This window comes from Trachemys scripta, chromosome 18 (genome assembly GCF_013100865.1).
Source record: "Trachemys scripta elegans isolate TJP31775 chromosome 18, CAS_Tse_1.0, whole genome shotgun sequence".
Taxonomy (NCBI): domain Eukaryota; kingdom Metazoa; phylum Chordata; order Testudines; family Emydidae; genus Trachemys; species Trachemys scripta.
Genome location: NC_048315.1, coordinates 9,863,844 through 9,886,242, shown reverse-complemented (window position 1 = coordinate 9,886,242; position 22,399 = coordinate 9,863,844). Strand labels below are relative to the sequence as shown.

General features: G+C 46.5%; 1 protein-coding gene across 4 annotated transcripts in view; it reads right to left on the bottom strand.

The window, feature by feature from the left end:
• Positions 1 to 561: 561 nt before the first annotated feature.
• Positions 562 to 22,399, bottom strand: part of SGSM2 (small G protein signaling modulator 2) — a 136,797-nt gene continuing 114,959 nt past the window's right edge. For 3 of the 4 annotated variants that reach the window (XM_034752868.1, XM_034752869.1, XM_034752871.1), the window contains 8 exons: positions 19,085 to 19,267; positions 17,082 to 17,495; positions 15,869 to 15,993; positions 14,795 to 14,877; positions 14,151 to 14,260; positions 9,618 to 9,714; positions 6,836 to 7,003; positions 562 to 5,726 (listed from right to left, as the gene is read on the bottom strand). In XM_034752868.1, the coding sequence (XP_034608759.1) occupies positions 5,638 to 5,726; positions 6,836 to 7,003; positions 9,618 to 9,714; positions 14,151 to 14,260; positions 14,795 to 14,877; positions 15,869 to 15,993; positions 17,082 to 17,495; positions 19,085 to 19,267 (1,269 nt within the window). In that variant the 3' untranslated portion in view covers positions 562 to 5,637. The remainder of the gene's footprint in view (positions 5,727 to 6,835; positions 7,004 to 9,617; positions 9,715 to 14,150; positions 14,261 to 14,794; positions 14,878 to 15,868; positions 15,994 to 17,081; positions 17,496 to 19,084; positions 19,268 to 22,399) is intronic. The other variant, XM_034752870.1, reaches the window with a different exon arrangement.

Here is a 22,399-nt window from a genome sequence, read left to right as displayed (position 1 = left end):
GGAAGGTAAATGGGTTATTAACATGTAAGATGGGAACGTGAAGAAAAAATAGACAGACTAAAGAGTTTGGGTTTTGTTTTAAAGTATATCGGCAGCAGGCAGCAAGCCTGGAAGAGAAGTTGGTGGGTCCACTGGAAAGAGAGTAAAGGGAACAATTAAGGAGGAAAAGGAGCCAGCCTGGCCGCTCATTAGCTTTGTTGAATTAATGTTGCGATCAGGCCCTAAAGTTGTAGGAAAATCCTTCAGCCTAAACACCACTCCCATTACAGTCCAAGGAAAAATCCCAGTTGCTTAACTGCAACACAGTCTGGTGTGGGGGATGGGGGGTTATATATAATGCATGCATGCACTGGATAATGGTTGAAGTTATTCAGGGAACCTTTAAAAATCTATTTGGTGGTGACCTACTTACTTTGAAAAGGGCGGCGTAGTACAATAGTCCATGCAGATTATGCATGGAAACTTAATTACAGATCACTTACTATTCAGCCATAAGCATGTCAGCGTTCTCTGTTCAGCTTTTGACCCCCCCCCTTAAATGAGACTAAAGTTCACAAAAAAGCCTTGACAATATGTATTTATTCATATGTTACATTTAAAGATAAATAATTTTGAGCAATAAAGGAAAAATATTCTGCTCCTGACAAAAAATAAATAAGGCAATGCACAATAGTCATAAAATACAATTATGCAGAACAGATACGACGTTTGCAGAGATTTTTTTTTTTTTACGTAGTAAAGAGTTGTATAGTACATTCCAAACAAAAAATAGTGCAGATTTTTTTTTTTTTTAACAAAAATTCTTCAGGCTGGGTTTCTTGGAGAGATTTTTTTCTCCTGGCGGGATTTTGAATGGAATTTGTTTTCACCTTTCAAAAGAACAAACAGATACACAAACTGCAAAGCATTTGGGAAGCCCCTCCGGCAACCATGCATTGGTCTATAATACAATTTGACACCAAGCTATAAATAATAGTGGTTTTAGGTGGCTTAACACGCCAGCAACAGAATGTTTTTGTTGTTAATTTAATCTTGAGCGTTCCCAAATTATTGGATGGTAACTGTTCTCCTCCCCCTCCAAATGCCTTTTATTTTGGCATTGAGTTCTAGGTTTCAAAAGGGCTCCTTCCCCTTTAACAGTCTCCCACCACCCATCTAACTTTGGTCCTTTTGCATACACCTGACTCGTATGCAAATTTTGACCCTTCTTTGTCCTGAAAATGCAAGGTGCAGCTTTTAAGGTGTTCGGCTACCAGCTCAGAACAAATGGCTAGCTAGATCTAACGAACTGCTCCTGGATGAAACCTGCTAGCTTGGAAAAGTAGGCAAAGATCTGAGAGCGATGCTACGATGCATCCCAGGAATTCAAAGAAACAATCATTAAGTTGGTTGCACTCAATTTATTTTTCTTTCATAGATCCACTGGTATCTTCCCAAGGCAGCCTACTGTTTTAAGAGAGACTTTTGGGCCTTTTTAACTCATTGCTCCAATAACCACCGATACAGCGACACATTGCATAGTCTTAACATCTTTTAGGGCCAAATCCGGCTGCTTTTACTCATCTGGATAATCCCACTAAAATCAGCGAGACTACTCAAGGGAAGTTAGCACGACTCACCTTAGAAAGGAACGGTTTACCACTTTGCCAACATTTAATTTAAATCGTTTTGGTTTGGTTTCTTTATTTAAACCACTGTCTTTTCCTCATTCCCTGTTCTATGAATTCAGTAAAACCCAGCTCAAAGAACTGACTAAGCAGTGCTACTGGCTAGCAGGAGCGCTTTAAATACCCGTCACTTCGCCCATCATCTCTGCAGTGCCTGGGGTGCACCTCCCTTCAACGCTAATGAACTGCATTTTGGGAAGACGCTCTAGTCCTCAATTTCAAAGGACCAGTAGCGGGCGTTCTTGCCCATGTGCTGTTTGCTGACATACTTCTGTATGTACTTCTCCACCAGTGCAGAATGGATTCTTGCTGAACAGCTGATGCATCATTCTGCAGAGAGAATGAAGCCCTGGGGAAAGTCAGGATGGTTCAGATGTAAGACGGCACCATCCTGCAATCAGCAGCTTTTCCCATGGAAAAGAAGCAAGGAGAGGGGGGATCTTTATGTATCAGCTAGAAGGGAGGGTAGGGAGCAGTTCATTCCTGGAATGAATGAAGACTGAGAGGCATTTCAAAATACACCGAGATTTCCTCTGCCCTATTTTGTGAAATCACAAAGGAACAGGTCACCTTAAAATGTCTCATTTCTCTCCTTAGTTCAGGTCCCATGAAAGTTGATAGTGGTAACTGACTGCATGATATTTGGGTGTATCTGAAATGACGGACAGTCCTCTTAAAGGACCAAGAAACTATACAAATGGCACAGATCAGATGGACAGACAGACTAGTGTAGCCAGGATGTTGTTGCAACAATATTCTGTGGGGGTGGGGGTGAGAGTGGGGGGTGGGTTTTTTTTGACCGAACAAGGAAGTTTTGAACACACCATTTTCTGGGCAGCTTGATCAAGTAAGGCATGAATGACAAATCCTCATTCACCAAAGTCAAAGGTCTACAGAAAGGGGATCAAATTTAAAAGTGACTTCCCCCTAACGTCACGAGGTATGGGCACATTACAGATTTATACATCTTCAACTCTATATTTAAACATCTTTTACTATTTTTTTCAAAAAAAATCTGAGAATAAGGGCCTCTACCCATTTTATTTTATAACAAGGTGGAGATACTGTATAGTCTCATAATATTAAGGATACAAAAGTTTGTTGTGTCTTTATACATCTGAAACTTATTTTTCTTGATTTGTAAAAATATAACAAAGAGGAATGAGTGTCCTGTACTGATTCTTTGGCATAATTCAATCTGTATCTTTGCACAGACTGTAACTGAGGATAATGTGCCTCAAATTTCACAGTGGGCCACTTGTGGATCATAATCTGTTTCAGAAATGCATCGGTTTCACAAACAACTTATACTGTGTAAAAGATGCAAGTGAAACAATGGGTAAACAGTCACGGTTCTAATACTAGCCAGTAAAAACAACACTTGAATGTTTAGTATTTTTCTAACTCTGGTCCTGTTAGTTCTACTGCTGAAATTTGGGTAGAGTTTTTCTTTTGTATTTTCAAACATACAACACTGATTTATTCCCTTCCTAAAAGAAATCCGTTAAAGATCATCTAAGATAGACCAATATGTGATGGGTGAGCTTTCCAGAAGTCCTTAGGGTTGGCCTAACTCTGCTTTCACTAAGTCCAAGGGGGAGTTTCACCAATGACTCCAATGGGCGCAAAGTCACGCCTGCAGTCTTACCTTTTGAGAGTAGAATTTTCAAAAGGACTCTCAAGATGATCTCCAATGAGAGCATCTCAAGATGATCTCCAATGAGAGCAACTCAAGATGATCTCAACTTAAGGGTGTTTGGATCCAGGGCTAAATTTAATTTTAATAGCTCTCTTGGAAGAGATTTGACCATCTTTAATATTGAGGCACATTGGCAAAGGATGGAATTTTCAAAAGTGCGTAAATGATTTAGGAGCACAAGTCCCATTGCAAGTCAGTGGGACTTGTGCTTCTGGATTTTTTTTAAAAAGTGCCCACGTGCCTGTTCTAGTGAAATCAACGGGTAACTTCATTAGACGTTCATTAGGATCAGATCTTCTCTCATGCTGGCACAGTGATAATTCTCTTCCTGCTGTATCATTAAACTTTCAATCTAACTGATCAGTTTGAAGACTCTCACAGTATGTCTTGGATCTAGGCATGTACTATAGTCTTTGTGGTGACACTGTGGAGATATAAACACACTGACACTACACTTTTGCCAGACGAAAGCCCGAGGACAGCTCCTCGGCTGGTGCAAATTGTCACAACTCCTTACCCCAGCGGAGAAGGTGTAAGTATTGTGCCATCACTATAAACTTTACAGCCGGAAATGAAGGCTGTAGGACCTCAGGAATACAAGCGAATGACAGAGAGAACTATTGCATGTTTACATGGAAACATTCCAGAGACAGCAAATGCAATAAAATAAAGGATAGCCCAATAAAATACACTTTGTTAATCCGGCAAATGCTGACACCTCCATGGGAATTAGTGACCGCCTGGATTTTATTTTTCAGAAGTCATGAAGTTCTAATAAGATAGGTTCTAAAGCTCTCTGAGAAGTCAGGTGTGCAAACTGCAGGGCACATGTATTCGTGAGGTTCTACAGTACGTTAAAGCCCCACTCCTGCCCTCCATTTTCCTGTTGCAAATCCCCCTGCGCTTGCCTCACTCCACATAGGTGCAGGAGTGGGAGATCCAACCACAGGAGCAGGAGCTTAATTGCCTATGCACTAAGCCAGATTTCTAACCTGGAAGTGTAAACTATATAGGGCCAGATTCTGCCACCTTGGAATACTTGCAGAGTAAGGTACTGACTACTTAGTGTGGGACAGGGTAGCAGAAATGTATCCCTGGTAGCTGGATCCTTTTTTTATTACAATTATTTAAATGGTGGTAGCACCTTGGGGCCCCAGCCCAGAACCCTATTGTGCTAGGCACTCTCCAAACAGAACAAAAAGCCAGCTCCTACCCTTCAAGAGACTATAATCTTTCTGGCCCAGATTCAGCACCACACTAAGCAAATGTGTAGTGGTCAGCGCCTTGGGGTGGATTTAATCACATGCTATGGTGCTTTGCTGAAGTAGGGCCGTGGGCACTGAAAATTGTTCTTAATGTCTTCTCAGACCAATTTCACTGAAATGTTAGCAAACAGTCTGGACAGGATGATGTAGCATCTTGTATCTCTGGAGGCAGCAATTTACAAGTTGCCCCCTCCGATTTTAATCCTCTTCTAGTACCAGCTGAAACAGATGGTTGGCCTAAGCGTACCTGACTCGCATGTCCCTGTAGATATGCTGCAGCTAAGGATATACTGCCAGGAGTCACTGTGGATTCACACCCGTCATGTTTTGGCCTAGTGAAGATATTTGACCAGGATTTTTCTGAGTAAACTGGCTTGGCTTCTCTGGTTCTCGGAGACAGGGTGTTTTTATTCTCTTCAACGGCATGATTTCTAACCTGATTACAAATGGTTCTAGATAATGGGATGGACAGTCCTCATACGGCCAAGAACACTCTTGGGAGCTGGGGCAGCCTTTCACATATCCTAGGTGAGCTCCACACCATTTGCTTTTCTAAGATCCCGACCCAGAGCTCACAGACTTCACTGGGTGTTGAATTGGGGGCCTTAAGTCTGCATGCCAGGAAGTTTTGGTCAAGCACAAAATATTCCTAGTGTGTTAAGGGTCTGATAGGTCAATATAGGACTCCAAAAACCAAAATTCCTTCTGTATCTCAGACATGGAGCTGGACGATATCTAGAGACTAGGAAAGGGTAGAATGCCAAAAAAAAAAAAAAAAAAAAAAAGTTTTGCCTCACAATACCAAGTGAGCATAACAAGGACTATCAAACACAAACCTCATCATCTGGTGGTGGAAAATTTCGTTTGTTTTAAAAGTCTATTACAAATCTCTGGACTATTTACTACATTACATGGAAGATGCAATTAAAACATCATCTGAAGTTACAGTGCAAGAAATGCTTCGTCCCACAGTCAGTACTAAGCCCGTTTCCCTTTCAGTCTGCGGTCACTTGTTTTCAATCAGTGTTTGCACTTTGTAGACGAGGCCCCTTGCGATCATCAGGATTTCCTGGGCATTGTGATGCTCCGCCATTTCTACAAGAGAGACAGACACCGATTTGTACCTGCCAGCCTCAGGCGTTCAGGCTCCTGCAAGCCAGTGAGACACATCCGTGCAGCCATCGAAAGCACTGCATGACTGGTGACTTGCACATTCAACGGTGTCATCAAAGTTCCAGGATTAATCCTTGGGGGCTAACAGTCGAGAGATCCTACCTGCAGTGCTAATAATCCCTTTTGTTTCAGTTTTAGTGCTGGGGAAAATCCCTACAGCCATAGGGATTGGAGGAGGAATAGGCTAGCACTCTGGTAATCTTGAACCATACAGCTGACCTTCACACCCATTCCTCGGTCGCAATACAAGTCTCATACTTCCATCTATGTTAAAACATTCTCATGCTGCCCACTGGACAGAAGTTTTATAGCCACCCTGGAACTTTCTCCAACAAAAAAAGTAGAAACTCTTCTGAGAATTGGCTGCCCCTGAGCCTTGAAAACCCATTTTCTTCCATCACCCACATAGCTCCCAATCTACGGCAGCGGTTCTCAACCAGGAGTCCGGGGCCACAAGGGGGGCTGCGAGCAGGTTCCGGGGTGTGTGTGTGTGTGTCTGCCAACCAGGGCCAATGTTAGACTCGCTGGGGCCCATGGCAGAAAGCTGCAGCGCCTTGTGCAGGGCTGAAACCAAAGCCTGAGCAACTTAGCTTTGCTAGCCAGGGCTTTTATATGCCGAAAAACAGTTGTTGGGGCACAGCTGGGCCGTGGAGTTTTTAGAGCATGGGCGGGGAGCTCAAAGAAAAAGGTTGAGAACCCCTGATCTACGGCCACCAGAGAGGTTACCTGCAGATAAACACTGGCTGTGAGTGAGGAGTGAGTCTGGGTTCCTCTGTTTTTTGGGTGCCCACCTTGAGACACCTTCTTAAGAGTCCTAGCTTTTGAAAAGGGCAGAACACCCACCCTCTGGAAAACAGGCCCATTAACGTGTTCAGACCCAGAATCACTAGAAAATCTTGGCCTATTTCCCACACCCTGATCTAAAAAACCCACCAGACAGTAATGGGGAAGGGGGAAGGACAGGAGAATGACACAATTCAGCTGCTTTTTATCAATGGGTTTTTAAAAAAAAAACACAACCCATCTCTTACCATTAAAAAACTTGATGATATCGGTGAAGTCCATGTTGTTATCACGGATAATCTCGCGATAGACCTCCACTAGTGCTAAGGCAATGAAAAGGACAAAATGTTCTGAAGAGATGTGCTTTGCTGCCCAAATAACTTCCCACACTGTAAATACATCCTCGTACAACAATTCTGAATGGGAATAAACATTACAAGAGCATCGGATTATTCAAGCTGACCATTTCTGTTTCTCAAAGGACATCTTTTCTAGGGCCTTAGGCAGTGGTCAAACAATACTAGAAGACAGATTCTGACACTCACATGAGTCATGGTGGCAAAACCTGCTCCTTAGTGGTTATACAGGCTCAGGGCGCTGTCAACGAATGAGCTTACTTTGGTTCTGAGTTTTTGTTTATACAAAACTTCCTATGAAACAGTTTCTAGATTGAAAAATAAAACGACAGATCTCCCTTTTGGGAATGAAACGTTCCCTTCCAACACCGGGGATTTAAACAGCACTGGGCTGCTCCCTGGAGACTAGAAACTGACTAGTTCCATTGTGGGTCTTGAGTAAAAAGCAAAATATAACCAGCAGAGAGGGGGGTTATGGGAGTAGATGAGATTTTTTCGTAGATTATGAGACAATTAACTAGTAATTTCGCAAGACATACAAAGTAAATACAGATCACAGTGTAGGCATGTAATAACAGACACGAGTTTACCACTAGGTGTATAATCTCAGTGGCCTGGAGCACATTCTGAGCAAGACAGACACAAAGGAGTCAGTCAGTGTGCTCTGAGAGGCAGAGAGGTGGAGTGACTTGTCCCCATGCAGGTCAGAGGCAGAGCTGGAATCAGGCTCCAGTTTCCCCTTCCTCTGCCTTGTCGATTTAGATGCTAGGGACCAGATGTGTAAAGGTATTTTGAGGCCTAGTTGGATTTTCAAAAGTATCTAGGTGCCCATTTCCCATTTATTTCAATGGCTTGAGGCATCTAGATGCTTTTAAAAATCTAGCCCTAAGGTCGTTGCACCAGGTATCAGCTCTTACTTTGTTTATGGACAATATGTAGGGCCCCAATTTTGACTGGGGCTTCTAATCCTAAATCTTCACTATTCATTAACAACAAACAACCTCGCTTCCTTGAGGGTTTGAAAGCACTGTCTGCTCTGCTGAGGTTGTGGCTTTCAAAAGGGTGCACAGGAATTGTTACAGCAAAGAACAAGCCATAAAGGTCTCATGGCAGTTTCTGTATTTTGCTGGGCTGAGAGTAGCTGCTTCTTGTCAATGTTGTTGGGGATACAGGCAGTGAGGCATGAATCAGACGCAGAAACAGACCAGTAAGGGCTATCGGATGCTGGTGGAAACTGGAGCAAGTCCACAGAAAGCAGTGGGGTTACTTCAGATTTCCACCGACGTGCCCGCGAGCAGAGTCTGGCTCGAACAGTTCGAAACTCTCAGAACACCTGGGCCCAGTGACTGTGTAGGTTCTGCAGCAGTAAGACTCAGTGGTTCAGGAGCCAAATTAGCCATCAACATGACCCAAAAGTCATGTGACTTCATTGTTTCATTTACTGTCGTGCTATATATTCACATTGAAACAGTATGATGGGGAACTACTTTGTTTTTATATAGATTATGCTCACAGCAAAATGACAGGCCACGTATTATTATTTTTATCAACTACGATGGGTTAATCAGATCGTAAAAGCATCCTGATTGGTTAATAATTTAATGAAATCACACAGTGTTTTAATCCCATGTGGGGTAAAGAGCCACTTGCAGCTCATCAGCCTCCGTCTGAGTATCCCTGGTCTACAGCGTGCGTTTGGTGGTGGTCCTCGTTGGAGGAGGACTTGGGGGTCCCTTCAGAATCCTCTTCCCCACCCACCATCTGACAGCTGCTCCAGCGAGAGAGAGACCCCACAGACAGGCTCTCGTTTTTTCTCCTCTTCCATCGCTTCTCGGCAAGACCCACACTTAAAGCATGTGAACATCGGTACTTTTCATAGCTGAGTGTTAACATTTCTTTAAGCATCTGATCTGGGGAAAGCTGGCGTGTGTGTTTAAATGAACTATTGACTTGTTCTACAGCAAGCAGCGTCTCTTGGGTTGTAGCGACTGGTTATGATACACTTCTGTTTAATGTTGGGAGTGGACATCTTGGTGTTTGGGATAGAGCAGGGGTGGCCAACATGCGGCTCTTCAGAAATTAATAGGCGGCTCCTTGTATAGGCACTGACTCCCGGGCTGGAGCTACAAGGCGCCAACTTTCCAATGAGGGGGGTGCTCACTGCTCAACCCCTGGCTCTGCCACACGCCCTGCCCCCACTCCACCCCCTCCCTTACCCCCCAGAGCCTCCTGCACACCACGAAACAGCTGATCGTGAGGTGTGGGAAGGGAGCAGGAGGCGCTGATTGGTGGGGCTGCCAGTGGGTGGGAGGCGCGGGGAGTGGGGTGGGGGAGCTGATTGGGGGCTGCTGACGTATTGCTGTAGCTCTTTGGCAATGTACAATGGTAAATTCTGGCTCCTTCCCAGGCTCAGGTTGGCCACCCCTGGGATAGAGGATTATGTGTAATATGGTAGCACCTACAGGGCCCAACCAAGACTGGGTTGTGCTAGGTGCCTTGTACTATCTTCAGAGCTATTGCTGGGCTGAGTTGTTAGAAGGCAAATTGAGAATTATACGTAGGGTCCTTGGCATGAGCATGGTGGCCTCTATTGACCATTCCTACCCCTAAAACCAACCCCCACAGCTGCTCGCTGCATTACACGCCCCTGACGTCAGGCTCTGAGTGTTATTACCTCTTTTAAAATCAAGCAGGAACCAGCGATAGCAAAAGTAAAAGTGGGTGTAGTCTCCGTTTTGGTGCATCAATTCAAAGAGCTCACAGTCTAGAATCTGGAAAACAAAACAAAACCTTTAAACGTCAGTCTCCTGCCTCCGACAGCACCAGTCCCAAACGCTTCAAGCTGATTCTCTGTGCCCCACCCAGCCTGACCGTGTGGTTAGAGTAGCTCCTTAGCTGCTCTAACACCACTACCTCTCTGTCTCCCTCCCTGTCGTGACCCTCCACCCGAGGTGGGAGGGGAAGAGAGCTGGTGGAGGAGGTTATCTCCACCAGCTTTATGACAGCTGAGACTTCCCCTACAGCAGGGGAATTCTCCCCTGGTCACCCCCAACCGGAATACAGCTCAGCGTGGCCACAGTGGGACAGAGCATCCAGCCCCTTGGTTTGGAGCAGTTGTGATGGAAGAGGAACAAAATCTTTGCTCACAAGGGTACAGAAAAACAGGGTAGGAAGTTTGTATAAACCTGTGGGGCCAGCTCCTCAGAAAGAGGCTGAGTTTCACTGAAGCGGACAGCAATGGCAACATACCCCAGCTGCAGATGTTTAGCTGAGTTCCCACCAGCACACGGGCAGGGGGGTGGCAGTTGTGTACAGCTGTTCGGTCGGCACTTCAAAAACCAGATTAATATTGCTGAATGTGGGGTGTCTGATCACTCTAGCCCCTTAACGTCTCACGTGGGGGAGGGGGGAGAGACAGGATGGGACTGATACAGCAGGGCAGAAGACGTCAGGACTGCAGGCTTTTATTGCCTACTTTGCCACTGCGTGTCCTTGACTATGTCATTTAAGTTCTCTGTGCCTCAATCTCTTCATCTGTACGATGAGGATTACCCTTACTTTCCTCGCCGGGCGGTAGCAGGCAGGTTGATATTTATAGAGCTCTTTAAGGTCCCCAAGGGATAGGGCTGTTACCTGTCTGCAGCAGCAGCATCCTAAGGTCCCATCTGCACCTTTTGAAAATCTCTCCCTCCGTGGCCTGAGTTCTTGGCAGACCCTATTTCACCACCTGCCCTCGCTCCGGTATGTCAAAGCAATGGTTAGTCATTGCAGCGCGGTAAAGCACCGGTTTGGCAGCCATGATGCCCCAGAGGGGTCCCCAAACTGGTTGCAGTTCTAAACGTGGGGCTCATGGGAGGGGAAAAAAGATTGGGAGCTACTGCTTGAATGTCGGCAGCAGGTCATCCCAGCTATTTTAAGGGCTGGCTCGTGTGCGCCGACATTTATAAAAACCACAAACCCAAACGGCACAAATCAAGATGTGTCGGTCACTTGCCATGGAAGCTCTTTGGAGCAGAGACCATTTGTTTGTTATACATTTGTGCAGCACCTAAAATGGTGGGGCCCAACAATACAAATAACAGACATCTACCAGCCTGCATTGTGGTCGAAAAGTTCAAAGAAGCTAATGATGCATCCAGTCCTGCAAGCCTGACTCTCAGGAGTGGTCTCACTGATTTCCACAGAATTACCCATTTAAGGAGTGCAGGACTAGATTGTATAATCGGCTCCATTTTGTTATATGGAGTAATCTCTACTTACAATTCATAGTCTAACTCGCTGCAGTATGGAAGATCCATAAAATACGGAAGCAAATCAATGTTAAGATGATTTCTCCCAGAGGCCAATTGACGGGCTAGTGAGTGAGCGCCTCTTTCACTGATGCCCGCCCAAGGTTCTGAAGTAAGTTGCTGTTCGGCAGCGAAATTGTTGAATGTGTTGGCCCTCCTAGCCATCTTCCTTATTTAATCTGTTCTGATATTTTTATTGCCCTTTAAAATCTGCCACAGAGGCACAATATTGGACAGCCAGACACGGAAATACAATTTCAGCAAACTGCACTGCCCAGGATCTGTTCTAATGCATTTGCTCATTCAGCACAATAAGCCAAATGTAACCGTTTGTTTGGATTAGCAGCGGCTTTCAACCTTTCCAGACTACTGGACCCCTTTCAGGAGTCTGATTTGTCTCGCATACCCCCACATTTCACCTCACTTAAAAACGCCTTGCTTACAAAATCAGGCATAAAAATACAAAAGGGTTACAGCACACTATTGCTGAAAAATGGCTGACTTTCTCATTTTTACCACTTAATTATAAAATAAATCGATTGGAATATAAATATTGTACTTACATTTCAGTGTCTAGTATATAAACAACTCATTGTCTATTCCTTTGGCAGTGCTTTTTATGTAGCCTGTTGTAAAACTAGGCAAGTATCAGATGAGTTGATGGACCCCCTGGAAGATCTCTGTGTACCCTCAGGGGTACGTGTACCCCTGCTTGAGAACCACTCAGCTAGTTTACCCACCAAGTACCACCGGATGAATGATAAACAGAGACATCTAGGGGTGCCATAAAATAACTTCCTCTGATTAAGAAGCCCCTATCCTAGAGTGTTATTAGCATATTGCTTACTTACAGTTTATGGTAACAAGTGCTACATGCACAAGTCTTTAAAGGATTGGGGCCTCCAATTTGGATATAAATAAACGTGTATTAAGTAAAATAGCTTCTTGTTAATGTTTTCACATTATGTGAATAACCTAATTATTTTTATTTTAATCTCAAAGTCTGCATTAAGGTTGAGCTGAGTTTTCATATTTAAAGCAAGGATTCAAGCACTGACACACGTACGAATACAGCACATCTTCCCCAAAATTACAACACTTAATCTCTAAGTACACAATGACTCTTCTGAGAATCTGCAATTAAATTGGTTAATTAAAATTTTATCCTTTAAGATACTCAGTGAGGTTTTTTGTCTCCAATGATTTTAACAGACACAAGCTTCCCATATAGTTAAAACTAATTTTATAAAGATCAAATGTCATATCTAAATATCTGGGTGTAGACATATTTGTAGCATTGGAAGTGTTTAGATCTTAACTGGTTAAGCTCAGTACCTGTCACCCTCCTTGCATGCCAAATCTTTCCTTTGTTAATTTTAAAACGATAAAACCATAATGTTTTGTTCTTATTATTTGTAACCTATTTACCCTGCAAAACTGAGATCAGATGTGTGTGGGGGGGGTTTGTTTGGTTTTCCCCAAAGAGTTGTGATCGTCTTATAAATAACCCAAGCACTGGAATGGGTTCCCTAGGGAGGTGGTGGAATCTCCTCCCTTAGAGGTTTTTAAGGTCACGCTTGACAAAGCCCTGGCTGGGATGATTTAGTTGGGGATTGGTCCTGCTTTGAGAGCAGGGGATTGGACTAGATGACCTCCTGAGGTCCCTTCCAACCCTGATATTCTATGATTCTATGAACCCAGCTAAAAAATTATGTGCATGTTTGTCCCTCTCTCTCTCTCTCTCACACACGTGCTTTGCTCAAGATACACACAATGAAGCAGAGGCCCAAACAGGATTATATAAACCAGGGGTCGGCAACCTTTCAGAGGGGGTGCGAGTCTTTATTTATTCACTCTAATTTAAGGTTTCGCGTGCCAGTAATAATTTTAACATTTTTAGAAGGTCTCTTTCTATAAGTCTATAATATATAACTAAACTATGGTTGTATGTAAAGTAAATAAGGTTTTTAAAATGTTTAAGAAGCTTCATTTAAAATTAAATTAAAATGAAACCCACCCCGGACCGGTGGCCAGGACCTGGGCAGTGTGAGTGCCACTGAAAATCAGCTCGTGTGCCGCCTTTGGCATGCATGCCATAGGTTGGCTACCCCGATATAAACCATCACTGCTCCTGACTGCTTTTCCCCGACCTCCGCCCCACCTTCCTTGCCTTGCAGTGGAATGTTGGAGCGAAATAAATCACCCAAAGGTTATAGCCAGAAGAGCCTTTCAAGAATACAGATCCAGTCAGTCCAAGCCCTGCAGGCGAGCTCAAAGGAAAGCCAAGACAATTCAGTGTTCTTTCCTTCTCAATTGCTCTAGGGGGGCCTGAGCCTTCTCCCATTGAATCAGCCCATAGACCCCTATGTCGTCATTACTCTTTGTAGCTGGTGTGCAGGATTGGTCCATGCGCTTTGTGGGCAGAGCTGTGCTGTACCAGAGAGCCTCAGCGCTCCTGCCAAGAGCTGTGTACGGGACTCTGCCCTATGCAGGTAGCAAGGGACGTTTGGGATCACAGACACTCGAGAATTGAGATGCTTAACCTCCCAATGGAACGGTCACCACCAGGGGCGGCTCTATGTATTTTGCCGCCCCTAGCACGGCAGTCAGGCAGCGCGCCTGTGGGAGGTCCGCCACTCCCGCGGCTTCGGTGTACCGCGCCGCCGAATTGTCGCCGAATCCACGGGACCGGCGGACCTCCCTCAGGCATGCCGCCGAAGACTCCCTGACTGCCGCCCCCACAGCAACTGGCACGCTGCCCCCCCACGGCTTGCCGCCCCAGGCACGTGCCTGGAGCCGCCCCTGGTCACCACCTCATTGCATCAGCAGGAAGAACTTGACCAAGAGCAGGGCAGCGTTAAGCTAGTGGGACACAAAGGCCGATACAAACATGCTTTCTGCTTCCAATGAGGACTCGCCTGAATTAGCGATCGCATGTTGGCAAAATGTGTGTCCATAGCACCTCCGTTGGGGAAATTCTGGCTCATTCTCTTCATGAGGTGGCTGAAACAGCTGTATGCCAGTTGATCTGTGGATAGAAGGTGGACGGATTAGAGTGCTGCAAAACCCGGGACCCACGTTTGTCCTGGACAAGGCAATATGCTACAGGGTAAAATGGGGGTGTGAGAGGGGGTGGGGGGGGGCAGCTTTCTCCTTCCAAATCTGTTGTTTTCCCCCCATGACCAGTGCTGGGTGAAAACATGAGGCGGGCCACTGGACTGTCAGTTCTGATTGCAGAGCCTCTCTTACTGGGGGTGACTTGAGAGGCAGAAGGAACCCAGCTAGACTTGCAGATCCCATGGTGAGTTTGCAGCGCCAGCAGCTACAACAATACTGTTACCTCTGTTTACAAGTCAACTTTAGCCTGAGGAGAATACATAGGGAATCCCCAAGAGGCCATTGTGAGTCACTTCGCAACAGGAAGATGACTGGAACGCTGCAGGCTTCCGGTTGGGGGAGTTGCCGTTACATAATGCACACAACTTCCTCCCAAACGTGGTACTTTTTTGACTCAGTGTGTTCCAAGGCAAAGCATTACAAAAGGAAAACTCGGCCCGCCTACCATTATCAAGTATAACCATGAGAGGAGCCAGTAGGTCACACATGCCCTGGACGTATCCGACCTCCAGGTGCTCCCAAACATAACTGCACGAAGAAAGAAACAGAAGAGACACTAGCAAACGTAGTCTCTAAATCCCCTCCGCTGGATTGTTTTTAGTAGATGTTAAGTGTAGCTTCAGTGGGTGAATTCCCCAAGGAGGAAGCCACTTGTGTTTACAGAAATCACCCTTAAAAGCCTCTACAATTTAATAGAGAATGAGATCCTTTCTTACAGCTTTTTGGCAACATTCTATGTGAGGGAGAGCACTTCCTACTGCTCCAAAAACCCCCTATGGGGAGGTGCTCTGGGAATTCTCCGTGAGGGGACAGCTGCATATTAGTCATATTACAGCCAGCGGGAATTCAGCCCCAGATTCCAGCTTTCAGAATCATGCCCTAGGAAACTAAGTAGATTTAAAACACTATATAAACTTCTAATACCATTTGACTGGGGCAGAAAGTAGCTCATACCACGTAATTTAGATGCAGAAACTGTAATCTGGAGGCTTCTGGAAAACCCCAACCAACGCACAGCCTCGAATGTCTAAGCATCCAAACTTTTCCGATGAGAAGTAAGCATTAGTTTTTGGACTCACTTATTCTGGCAGAGCAGGATACTCCGCTAGCAGCAACATTGTTAAAGGGATAGTAATGACCGTTCCCAGGGTCTGGGGTACTGGAGGGGGTTTGATCTGGAAATGTATCCTTCCCACCCGCTTAAATATCACTCTAGCATCTGAACACCTCAGTTTCCTTAATTAATTTGATCTTTGCTACACCCCTGGGAGGTAGGGAAGCATTATGCCCATTTTACAGGTGGGGAACAAAGTAGATTACAAAACTTGTCCAAGGTGATAGAGAGTTTGAAGCTGGGACTTAACTAAACTATCCATCCTACCTCATCGTCTTTCTCTAGATGCTTTTGGCCTTACCTTACTGCACTCTGGAGGGATGGGAGAGGCACACACTAGCTAATATTAACCCAAGTTAGCTGCAGTACAGTGAGGAGACGCGTTTGCTTTGCAAGCTGTGTTACCTGCACATGATGTTTCTGAGTTTCTCCAGGTTAGCAGCAGTAAAATACCAGTAATTCCGGTCGCATCTCTGGACATCTTTGTCGATTCTATGCAGATTTAAGGCAACAGTGTCCAGTAATTCTATCTAGGAGGTTTAAAAAAACCCAGTGAGTCACATTTGCTGTTAAACAAAAGATGCTTCTAGAGATTAACCTGAGTTAAGAAAGCAGGAAGATGGCTGGATTCAGCCTCGTTCCCCTAAACCCCACGGGAAAGCGCTTTGAGATTGGCAGATGAAAAGTACTCTATCCGTGCTAGGTATTATCATTACCAAGAGGGCGCGCCAAGCAGCACCGGAGCCGCTTACCTGGCTCCTGCACTCACCGCAACAGCACAGGGGGAATCCTGGGGGGGCCGTGGCCTGAGTACATTGCGCTCTGGCAATTTCCAGCTGCGTATAGGCCCTTGGAGGCCAGCTGGCCCAGTTTAGAGCAACCCCTAGGATTCTTGAAACACCGTGGGAACCCGGGGCTGGTGCAGGTTGGCCCAGAGTGGGCGCCAGAACTGACTTCCCTCATTGCTGTTGAACTGAGTAGATTTTGCTGAGTAGCACAGCAGAGGATTTGACCCCAGATGTGATTTGAGTCCACTGAACCCGGAAAGCCTAGAATCCCTCACTGCATCTTAAATACATACAGCTACCTGGGAGGCATTTATAGAGCAGCTACCCACTTCACTGCTGTTGAAAGTCCCAGGGACAGTGCATCTGCGTTGCAGGGGATTATTAGTGGGCGATGGCAGGCTTTTAGCAGCAATAGGCCCGAAACAAGAAAGCTTAAATCTGCCTCTAGCAACGCTAATATCCAAACAGGTGGTGTTGGGTCCAGATTAGGGCGAGGGTGCAGTTTCACGGGTTAGGATTTGGATCAGATGGCGCTAGACTCTCATGAGTTGTTCCTTTGAGATTCTGGCCACCTCTGAATTGGACCCAGAAGAAAGGCTGCTTCCGGATTTGGATCCGACCCAGCAGTAAAACAGCTCGGATGGATTTGGATGCAGGGGTTCCCCTCCCACTCCCTGACATTCAGAGAGTTTAGGTGCTGGTTTTGGATAGCTTTAGTTAAATCCTGCTTGACAGAAAGGCTGAAATACATGCAGGGCCTTGGGGAGGAAGAGAAGGCAGAGTGCTCTACAGACATAGGTCGATGCGTAATAGGATAAATGGCGACCTACTGTATAGGCAGCTCCACAAACAGAACCAATGTCCTCTCCAGACGTTAAATAATCCAACTGGGAGCACAGTTGTTCCTCCATTACAGAATCCTGAGGTTCTGAGGGGACCGCCTTGGCTTTCTGAGCCTGGGCCAGGTCCAGATCTGGTCTTTCTAAGTCCGCGCTAACTTCTTCCTCCGCCCCGTCCTCAAAGCAGACACTCTGCCCGTCGTCGATGCTGGACAGGATGCCCGAAGCGACCGAGTAATTCCGAGAAGAAGGTAGCCCGGAGTCGGGAGAATCAAATTCTACTGACTGCTGTTCTGCTGCAGCCGCGGCGACCGGAGTGTCGACGTTCACCGCAGTCAAAGAGGGGTCAACCGGACCTTTTAAATCTCGCTCTGTTGAGTCCATTTCATCTACAGATATGAAGACCTGATGATGATGATTGCAGGAGGGGGAAAAAAGGAAAGACCAAATGAGTCCCCAACTCGTGTGTGGGGCTAGGTTATTTCAACAGATAAGATCACTGAGTCAGTAGAGCATCTGTATATTATCACATGCCGCATCCGTGCGTATTTAAATTATAGCTGAACAGAGGGGATCTACCCAGATTTTACAATGAACTTAGAGGCTGGATGTGGCCAGAGAAGGGACTCTAAAAGTAATATCCACTTATATCTGCACACCGTGTCCTAAATTTTCAAACATGATTTGACGTTGAATGTCTCCGTTTTTGGGCCCTTAACGCGAGTCACGTTTAAAGGGGCCTGACTCTGAGCACCTACCTGCTGAAAAATCAAGCCCCTTTATAAAACGTCTCTAGTTGGGCACCCAAAAATGGAGGCACCCAAGTTGAGCAATCACTCATGAACCTGGAGATCCTGGTCTTCAACCTCATGTTTGCTTCCTTGTGTTGGGCAATCAAACTTCATCACTTTTTTTTTTTTTTTTAAACTTGCTAAACTTTTTAAAAACTTTTTTTAAACTTCACTCAGTGAAGTGAGCTGACTCCTTATTGTTCGGAAGAGAAGTGCATAGCTTAGACTAACCTTGAATGTGTGTGTGATGGGGCTTTTATAGTCACAGATGGCTAGAGACGGGAGAGCTCTGTTAGGTCATTGTCTATCCCTTCTAGCAATGTGGGTTTGTTCTGGACAATACAGTCTTACTGTCCACTTCACTTTCATTTTTTCCCTACAGCTTTGATGACTAAGATTTTTTTTTTTTTTTAAACATAGCCATGTGCATGAATTTAAGTTCTTTTGAAAGGTGCCAGATTAGCAGCCCTGGAGATGCAACCAGGGCAGCGCCAGTCCCCTACTCCAACGCACAGCCTGCCGGTGTGGCTAACGCCTAACCTTATGTCACAAGGGCTATTCAGTCTGCCTACCTATTCTGTGCTCAGCATCGAGGCTTAGAGTGATGAGGGTGGAGCCAGACACTGGGGCCATCACTGATCTGAGCACCTGCCTACTAGCGATGAAACTGAGACCCACCACGTGGTTGCTGGAACAGTAACTGCCGCTCACTATTGCTCTTGGCTGGATTTGAACTCGGGACCCAAAGACAAAAATATCTTCAGAGCCATTATCAATCCCTTGAGCCAATCCATTCCCCAGAGGCTCTTAACTGAAAGGGATTTTCTGCTGCTGTGGTAGACAGAGGCCATAAAAGCTCCTTAGGCAGCTAGGGGAGAATACCCCCAATGCAGGCTTAGGAACAACCACAGACTACCCTACACGAGCCCCGTTGCAAGCCCTGGCATGGTACGGCCCAGGGGCCATAGCCCAGAACTCGACAGAGATTCCAGGATGCAGAGCTGCTGGGCAGGCTCTAATTGAGAGCAGCTCCCTGGACTGCCTAAATTATGCAGAGGGCAGTTTCCCAAGAGTGCCTCTGCTACTGTTGTTCCCCCCCAAGCTGTGCCTGCGTGCGCTAGGTTTCCAGCATCGCCCGTTGTACTGCAACATTCCTTGAGGACGAGTGCACAGGAGAGCAGAGAGCTAGACAAGACCGCGTACGTCGTTGCTGATGGTGGAATCCCTGTGGATCAATCGCTGAACGTGGCTGTCAATGCTGCTGCCTGACGAAAACTTAGCAAAGATGGCAGAGTGCGACTCTTTCTCCCGCTGCTTCACGATGACCTCACAGGCTTTCCACTCGGCCATGACCTTCTGATACTTGAGAGCAATATCTTCATCCACCTTCAAACAAAGACACAGACAGATACAGCTGAAAAGCTAGACTCTCCTGGCAGGAGGGCATCCGAGACAGTCAAAGGCCCAGACGGCATGGCTTGCACCTCAGGAGAGATTAAAGCTAGTGAGGTGGCCAGACAGGATCTGAAACCCTGTTGAGCTCCAGGGAAACTGGGTTTGGGGTCTAGATCTCAACTCCAGGATGGGGCCCATCTCCAGCAATCAGACCTTGGGCAAGTCACTTAGTATCCCTGTGCCTCAGTTCTCCATCGGGCCAGTGGGGTTACCAGCCCTGCCCCCCTCACAGGGTGTTGTGAGGATAAATGCATTTGCTTTTGGGAAGAGGTCAGCAAGAGGGAGCCACAAATAGCTAGACAGACGGGCAAAGTGGAATCAGGCGCATGGACAGAATGAGAGGCAAAGGACTGTAGTGAAATTTAAGGGCAGGTCAAGCTAGAAACAATGAAAAGGAAACAGTGAAGGTGCGGAATTGGCAGCTGCAGCCGGCCAGTAACATCAGGCTTGTTAAATAGGAGCAATCAAATCTCATGCTTCAGGGTGTAAGCTGCCACCACAAAGGGCAGGAAGGATTTTTTTTTAACAGTGTCATGTACAGCACTTCATGACTGGCCTCAGATAAATGAGAACGGTGCTGTCCACCTCGTGAAATCTCATCTAGAGGTGAGATGTGACTTGATGGACCAATAGCCTGCTCTAATCAAATCCTATGGCCCCTATACTTTATTTCTGCTCCCATCCCCACTTCCATCTTTGTAACCTAGGCCCCTGCAGTGAGCACCCGCCCTGGGTCTTGTTATTGGAATATACAGTTTTGCTACTGCTGGTTTCCTCTGTCGAAAGGAAAGTCAGACACCAAAAACATGCTCTGGCTACGAGGAGAGACACAATAACTTTGCTGCTCTGTGGCTGGTCAAGAGCTGGATAAAAGCCATAATAAGCGAGCTGGCTTCAGGCTCTGGGCTTTGCCGGTTGCTTGCTACTGTAGCCTTCTCCCTGGGCGCTGGGCGATATCTGTCAGGCAAGATGGCTGTGGAGTCGTCAATCAGAAAGTACGACCCATAGTGGGAGGCGGGAGGAGAGCCGTGGGAGGCAGTGCCCCCAGCCTGGCTGCTCAGTGATGACGGCATGATAGTACAGAAAGCAAAGGTGATCAATCATCTGGGATGGTTTTAGTTGAGGACCTGGAGAGCTGAAATGCTGACCGCTCGGATTTCTCACTTGCCTAATACTCCCTTCCATCCCATGCAGGCCTTTTTGTTCAGGGGCTGACTCCCCAGACCGATGCACCATTATTATGATTAATAATTATTTGTGCCCAGGAGCCCCGGTCACAGATCTGGGCCCCACTGTGCTAGGCGCTGGACAAAGACGGTCTCTGCCCCAAGGAGTTTTCAGTCTAGCACTTCAATGGCACACGTTATCTAAGGATCCCAAAGCACCTAGCAAACACTGATTTATGCCTTGCAACCCCCTGGTGAATTTGGTAGTAGTCCTATTTTACAAATAGGGAAACTGAGGCACAGCTGTTAAAAGGGGAATATAATGCAGTTGTCCTGATTACCAATCCCTGGCGGTAACCCCCAGACAAATATATCCTCTGAAGCTGGGACTAGAACCCACGTGTCCTGACCCCAGGACTCCTGATTTAAGCACTAGGCAAACAGTCCCCTCCCGATAAATGCAGATTGGTCTTGTTTTTCTACTTACTATTACCTGTACTCATTGGTTTTCCCTCCCTCTGGAGGAAAGGGAAAACAAGGAGATTGGTACTTTCTTGTCTCCCCTTTTGATTGCAATCTGGGCTCCATCTCTAGTAATTAGTGTCTAACAGGAGAGGAGCCGGACTGGCAGTCGAGAGACACGTGCGTCTCGTGTCACAGGCGCTGCAGCGCGTTGCCAACATCGCTATTGCTAACGCTCTAATTTATCAAGAACGGCAGCCTAGTGGAGAGGTCCAGCCACGGGCGCATGAGGTGAGTCTCCGGAGCGCTGTGGTCAGACACACGCTCACACTACCACGTACACACCCAATCCCTCTGCCTGCCCTTTTCTCCCACTGAGACCTACACCGAGCACAAGTCACGCCGGACTCCTCCTGCCGCATTCAGCGTTCAGGCTGCTCGCCTACGATTGTCCTTTGCAGACACAGACACGCGGGTCCATCAGCATCAGGTTCATGTCTTCAGGGCCACTGGGAGGCTGCAGTGTGAGGTCAGCATCACTTCACACATTCCAATAAAGCATCTCATAAAAGGGAGACGCTGCTCACACACTGTTTGGCCGTCAGGCACAACAAAAAAAAGCATCAGGAGACCCTACAGTGTCTACCCTACCTGAAAGCCACGCCCAATGGTCTGCCTGGGACCTGCAGCTTTTCCGAGGCAGAGATGCCATGTGTTACGGGAACACGGCAGTGGGGCTGCTAGCTGTGTAGACAATGTGCTGTCCGAATGTTCATCACAGCCCCCGTAGCCTAGTGCTGTAATGTGTAACGGTCCTGGGCTGAAATGTGGTAAATGTCGTTAGCTTGGCATAAATGGTTGTGGGGGGGGGGGGGTGCGTGTGTCTGTGTCTGTTACAAATAGTATGTTAGCATTTACACTTCACATTGATAGTTCCCAGGAGGGGCGGGCGGGTTTTTAAAGACGCATCTTACTTGCTTTCAGGAAAGGGGGACAACCCTACACAGCCCTTTATGTCGGCAGTTTTGAACCGTTGCATTAAACCTGGGCGCACACAGGTGCATGACCTGGTATTTCAAGATGCAGCGTTTGAACTGCCACTGGGTCACCCAGACAAATGTCTCGCTGTGACTTAACGAATGCGTGGCCCTTCTGTAGCCTCTTTGCTGCAGCCTTATAATAATATATGGAGATAGATATACCTGTCTCAATGACCTTTCGGAGTCCCTTCCAGTTCTATGAGTTCAGCCCCCTGCCTTCACTAGCAGGACCAAGTACTGATTTTTGCCCCAGATCCCTAAGTGGCCCCCTCAAGGACTGAACTCACAACCCTGGGTTTAGCCGGCCAATGCTCAAACCACTGAGCTATCCCTCCCTCTTCGCAAAGCACTTCCCATGCGCTAATTTAAAAAGTGCCCTATGAAGGCAATTATCC